Here is a 6,403-nt window from a genome sequence, read left to right as displayed (position 1 = left end):
CTATTTGACTCAGTAACTTCAAAATAAGTTAAATTTAGAGCTGGTTTGGCAACCTCAGAAAAAGTTAAAAAGTCAAAAAGTTACAAAAAAAAGTTAAAAAGTTATTACTATTCAACAAAAAAAAATTAAAAAATTAATATACAAATAGTAATACAAATCAAAAAGTTAGCCCAAATGATGGTATGACATGATGAGTTACAAAGAAAAAAAAAATTTATAGTAGAATATTTACTAAATCTTAATAGTAAAATTGGGCCTGTGGGGGCCCACCATGGGTCCCGTTTTGATAATCTGAACCGTTGAATATGTAGAACTGTCTAGTACTATATGCCTGTAAAAAATCACGTCTATCGGATATTACTAACTATATGATCAAATCAGTTTTGTTACAGTTAACAGTTAATAGTTAACAAAAAAAATAACATGATCAAATAGCTATCGATATCTAATTAACGTGATTTTTTACAAGCATATAGTACTCGACGAGTTCTACATATTGACGGTTCCGATTAGAAAAACGAGACCCGTGGTGAGCCCCCACGGACCAAACAACACCATCCAATCAAAGCCCAAGAAAGAGATAATATTTCCTCATATACTCACCCAACCGGCGCCTCAGCCAATCCGTATGGCCTCCTATCCTATCTTCTCCTACACACTTATTTATATAATTTTTTAATACATATTTTTTTTATAAAAAATCAAAAACTTAATTCAAACATCTATATATTTTTTCTTCAACTTTTTAATTTAAAAAAATAAAAAATATATTTATTTAAAACATTTCAAACAACCCAAGGGCAGATTTAGAGACATGTGTAACATAGACCAAAGCATCTGTAAATGAGAAACTCCAAAGTAGACGGGCTTTTGCATGAAGAGCAGGTGTCAAAACTCATGACACCCCCTCCATATCTTCCTAATCCCATCCGCATGCTCTTCACGTGTACTTGTGCATGACCCACACCCTCCCTTTCGAGAAATTATAGAATGATCTTGGATATGTCTATATTTTTTAATTAATTATCATTCAATATATTTTTTATATTTTTCAATCACTTAATATAATATTTTACCTATTCATCTTCTCCATCAATCATAATACTATAAAATATCACGTATCTATATTTCAAAATTACTAAATAATCTTTCTTTCTCTTCTCACTCACTCTCTCAACAAAGTTCGATTCCAATTTCATTTTGAGCAATGCTAGGTATCATGAAAAAACTTTCATGAAAATGATCATGAAATATTTATGACCCTTGGATTACACTTAAAATAAACACCACACACTAATCAAGATAATCTAAGGGTCATAAATTTTTCATGACTAATTTCATAAAAGTTTTTTCATGATCCCTATCTTTTCTCTTTCATTTTTGACCCCATCCTCATCATATCACGGTTTCTTTCGTTATAATTTAAAACAAAATGTGTAAAGTGGAGCATGATGATCAAAATCAAATGAAGTCCAAAACAGCATACTGTATATAGATAATTACATATGTATAACCTACGAAAACTTTTTAAATACCAACAAAAAGAAATAAAAAGAAAAAAGAAAAACCGGACTGAGCTGAACTGAAATTATTACAAAAACCATCTGAAAGGCCAAAACTGGGTTCTGTCTCGCATCCGCCTCTCGATCTTACACGTCACCACCACCATCAAAGAACTGGATCACTTTCCGCTCCTCCACCGTAGTAGGCACCTGGGGGTGAAACACCGGATTGAAGCCCAGAGAAAGGTCCAATCCAACCTCGATCTCCTGAGGCTCGCATTTCACAGCCCGGTTAACCAATAGCGAAGCCTCCAATGTTTCAACAGAGAACATGGACGAGTCATGACTCGGGTGCCGATTCACCTCCTCTTCTGGGTGATTACCACCCCACTTAGCAACACAGAACCGAGCCGGCTCAGTTGTGGACTCATCGAGTCTGCTCTTGCCACGGCCACCGGAGCGCTTGAATGGGGTCTTCCGGTGGCGGATATTATCATCCGAATCCTTGGTAAGGTGGCGTATATCGCAGCCCTTGAGAGGCATGATAGGCTGAGCCGCCGCAGCATCAGCATCGTCGAAATTGAGCTTCATGATCGGCGACCCATTCAGAACAGCATCAACGGCTTCTTGACAACGGTCCCAATTGTTGGAGCACAATAACCCGACTGACCCGGATATGGGGTTGATGATCCGCCCACATGCCTCGTATAGGAGTGATCGAAATATCGCTGTATTTGAGCAAGAGAGAGAAACAACCCATCAACACAACCTCTTATTAAAGAAAAACAACAACAATTCTAAGAAATCAAACAGGAAATAAATTGATTGATATGATCTTTCAGAAGTGAATTTCACTAGCCATTTCACAATTTTCTGTACCTGATTTTGTGTTACTACTATTATTGATACACAACACACACATATATATATATTTTTTACAACTGGGCATTCGATCTATTGGAGTCCATTGGACCCACTATATATACATATATATATATTGAGAGAGAGAGGAGGGGGTGGGGGGGAGTACAAGGGCGGAGGTGGTTGGGGCCGGCATTGAGGAGGTTGAGTAGGCCGGCGCGGCCGTAGAACTTGGCGAGGAAGAGGGTGGCGTTGGATTGGGAATCGGGGGAATTGATCCACTGGAGGCAAGGTCTGAGGCTGCAGTCGTCGGTGCAGCCTTTTCGGAGGACCCTGCACCCATTACAGCTAGTCCTCATACTTGCACACAGAGAGAGAGAGAGAGAGAGAGAGAGAGAGGATTTGGGAATGGTTCGGAGGTAGATTGGGAAGAGGCAAAATGGGGGTATATAAATGGTTGATTGGGGTGGTGGTGGGTGTGGTTGGAGGAAAGGAATTAGCGCAGTGGTTTCGTGAAAAGAGTAGTGGAGAAGTGAGACTTCGTTTTACTTCTCTTTTTTTGTTTTACTTCTCTTAAACATGTCCCTTCTGTACTCGAAGGATCATACAATATTTTTTGTTAAAAAAAAAAAGGGGAAATTACCCATAGGTCCCATGTAGAACATGTAGACACCATTTAATCTCATAACTTTTTGAGTACACCCAAAAGTCCTTTCCCCTCTGTCTCTGTTTTTTACTTCCCTCTTTACGCCTCCTCCTCTAACCCTAATCTCAGTCCTAAAGTCAAACAAGAAGACGATGAAGAACAAGAACAAGAAGACGATGAAGAACAAGAACAAGAAGACGCTCATCCTCAGATCTGTGCTTAGATTGAACAGATTTGTGTATATATCTTTGTCAATTTCTCTCTCTTTCTCTCTCTATTTACAGATTTTTTTTGGGATAGTTGTTAATCTATGGTTGTTGTTGTTGATGATGAAATAGATCTATAATATCATTGAAACAGATCTGTAATGACTCAGATTTGTACAGATATCACACAGATTTGTAATGAGAAAATTTTCGAATTCTGAACAAGTAATTTTTGAGTTTTAGTTACAGGCGGTGAAAACTGTAAAATTTTACAGTTTCATAACATGTTTTAAACATTCCGACGAGTCTCCGGCGATGTTGAACATTCCGACGAGTCTCCGGCGACCGTTTGACGGAAGTCCGACGGTAGTAAAATGTGAACAGTGTCTATAAATTAAAAAAAAAAAAGGATTTTTTTGGTAACAATTAAAAATGTATTGGACTAATTGGTGCAAGTATTTTGTTTTGGGATTAACTGGGTTTTGAACTTAGTACATGGGACTTATCAGTAAGTTCCCAAAAAAAAAATTATGAGATATCTATGGCTTGAGAAGAAGGGTCGGGGTTGGGTTGGATTGAGTTGAGTTGGGTTGGATTGAGTTGAGTTGGGTTGGATTGAGATCTATTTTAGTTATAAAAAAATAAAATAAATTTTTTAATTTAATAAGATAAAAATTACATTTAATTCATAATTATTATATTATTTTTTTCACAAAAAATCGAAAAGTCAAAAAACTCTTTCTAAAACAAGACTTTTTAATCTCAGATTAAAATAGTCAAAAAATTAAAAAGACAAAAAGCCAATCCAATTTCTAAACGAACCCTATCTTCATTATTTTATGCTATATTTTCGATCAATCAAAAATAACAATGGTGGATGTGTGGTAATATTATAAAAGATAGAATTAAAAATAAGTATATTCGTGAATAAAGAAGAGTAGTACCGATAGAAAATAAGTTAAGAGAGAATATATTGAGATAGTTTGGTCATATGATAACAGAGACTAACAAAGACAGTAATGAAAAGATATAATCAGTGATGATAGATGGAAGTGTTTGGGGAAAGGACATACCTAAATTGATGTATGCTAGTGTAGTAAATAGAAATATGAATATCCTTAATTTAACTAACCAATGGCCGGTAATAAAGTCGAATAGAGAAAAAAAAATTCATATAACCGACTCTGAGAGTTAAAACTTTGGTTTGGTTTTGTTTACTTAACTATCTAATAAATATGAATTAGCATGGTCTTGTAAAATTTTTGGTTAAATTGTTAATTTAGAGAATGACTTAGGTAATTTTATATGGTATTGGTAGAGTATTAAATAATTTTACATGTTATATAAGAAATTAATTATTAAATAAAAAATTTATATATAAAATTCATTTAGAATATAATTAATTATATCATAACTTGTCAAATATCATTTTAGTTCATCATCTATTGGTTTATATATTTTGATTCTCTCAATTATAAGTAATAATAATTATAAAAATAAAATAAAATTGCACGGATATCTATTATGAAGTGATGAAAGGCATTGTTTTAAGTGCAATGTTACATTGACTTAAATTTTTACTAACAATCTTATTAAAAATATACATGGCCAAACATTATTAGGTGTTTAAATATCATTGATTTCTTTTTTTTCTTTTTTTTTTAACCAATCACATTTAGTCTTTTGTATCTTTAGTAAGATTGTTACTATGGGTAGAAGTATTCTTGTTTTAAACATCGACTGGCAAGGGCGGACCTAGGGCTGGGCATAGGTGCTGCAGCCCAGCCCAAAATTTAAAAAATTTGTAGAAATTATTTTTCCCAACCCAGCCCAGCCTCCCAACCTCTCCCAACGCAGCCACGTCCCAAATAAGAGCCAATAATTTTTTTATTTGTTTTTTAGATAAGCAGTCCAATAACAGCCCAATACTTACAAAAAAAAAAAAAAAAAAAAAGATAGGCAGCCCAATAGGTTTATATTTGTTTAAAGAACAAATCTTCCAAAAAAATCCTCACATCTTCTAATAGATAGGCAGCGGCCCTCTTCGTCGTCTCCAGCAGCCTGTAGCAACTACACGTTCCTAACATTTTTGGTAAGTGTAATTAACCAATTATTTTATTTTGTTGGTTGAGAATGATTTTGATTAACAATGGTTTTGAAATTTTGTCTTTATGCAACAAATATTATATTGCTCTTTATTTTTTTTATGATGCTGCCTTGTTCAATGTTTCATATTGCTCTTAGTTTTGAACTTTGAAAGAGTTTTTTTAGACATATATAAAAATAATGAAAGCTTAAATAAAAATTGTTGAGGATATATATAAAAACTCTAATATTTAAAATTATTGCGAATATACTCTGATTTAATATTAAATATGGGCTAATTTTTTTGAGGTTATAAATAATGGAACCTCCACACTCAAAAAAGGCAAAAACATTTTCTCATTTTATCAATCAAACAGAAGTCTAGTAGTACAACATCCAATGTTGTTGAAACCTCATTTTCTAATGTTCTACCGTCTTCTATGCCTCAAGCAAATAACCCAAGCAAATTTGATTCCGCTGTTTTTGAATGAGATCCTGGTTTATGCTTTGCAAATTTGTGAATATCTGATTAATCAACGAGATGAGGTTAGATAAGCTTATGTGAACTTGGGGTCTTATCAATCTAAACTTGAATATCCTAGGTCTTCATTTGGAAAACAGAATCGCCGATTTCAAAATATTTGGTTTAAACAATTTTCTTAGCTGGAGTATTCTCCTTCAAAGGATAAAGCATATTGTTTTCATGCTTTTTGAAAATTGATCTAGATTCTGTAATTGATGACTTCGAATCTTTAAAGATTCGTCGAGCACAACTTAGTTAGATTGTTTTTAATCAATAAATTTAGATATTAATCTAGAGTATATTATTAAATTCTCTTTTTTCTTATATGGTTATACTTAAAATATATTGTATAATTTTACTTTAATATTAGCCCATCCCATCAACGAATCCTGAGTCCGCCCTTGTCGATTGATGCATGTCAAGATTCTGTATATCTTATACTTATATAATATTCATCTATATATTGATTGATATTGTGTGATATCAACCAATATATAATTGTGTATTTGACATTAAAACATATCTCTCGATACGATTATTTAAAACCATGTAGTTTTCTAGTTGATGAATCAAAATATCA

General features: G+C 33.5%; 1 protein-coding gene across 2 annotated transcripts; it reads right to left on the bottom strand.

The window, feature by feature from the left end:
- Positions 1-1,466: 1,466 nt before the first annotated feature.
- On the bottom strand, positions 1,467-2,784 carry LOC114288914 (LOB domain-containing protein 40). Of its 2 annotated transcripts, none has more exons than XM_028232531.2 (2): positions 2,382-2,784; positions 1,467-2,230 (listed from the first exon to the last, which is right to left on the bottom strand). In XM_028232531.2, exons 1-2 carry the CDS (start codon positions 2,449-2,451, stop codon positions 1,650-1,652), a joined length of 651 nt encoding a protein of 216 aa, XP_028088332.2. In that variant the 5' UTR covers positions 2,452-2,784; the 3' UTR covers positions 1,467-1,649. The 2 variants fall into 2 exon arrangements, with proteins under 2 accessions (XP_028088332.2, XP_028088331.2); XM_028232530.2 differs by having other exon boundaries at positions 2,533-2,782.
- Positions 2,785-6,403: the final 3,619 nt, after the last annotated feature.

Source organism: Camellia sinensis, chromosome 5 (assembly GCF_055761805.1).
Source record: "Camellia sinensis isolate YWXY chromosome 5, ASM5576180v1, whole genome shotgun sequence".
NCBI classification, from domain to species: Eukaryota; Viridiplantae; Streptophyta; class Magnoliopsida; order Ericales; family Theaceae; genus Camellia; species Camellia sinensis.
Note: the sequence above shows the minus strand (reverse complement) of the source record. Positions and strands in the feature narration are given on the sequence as shown.

Coding starts and splice junctions, on each gene's coding strand:
- LOC114288914 (XM_028232530.2), bottom strand. CDS start 2,722: ATGAGGACTAGCTGTAATGGGTGCAGGGTCCTCCGAAAAGGCTGCACC. Junction 2,231..2,532: donor CCCCAACCACCTCCGCCCTT/GTACTCCCCCCC, acceptor GCTCAAATACAG/CGATATTTCGATCACTCCTA.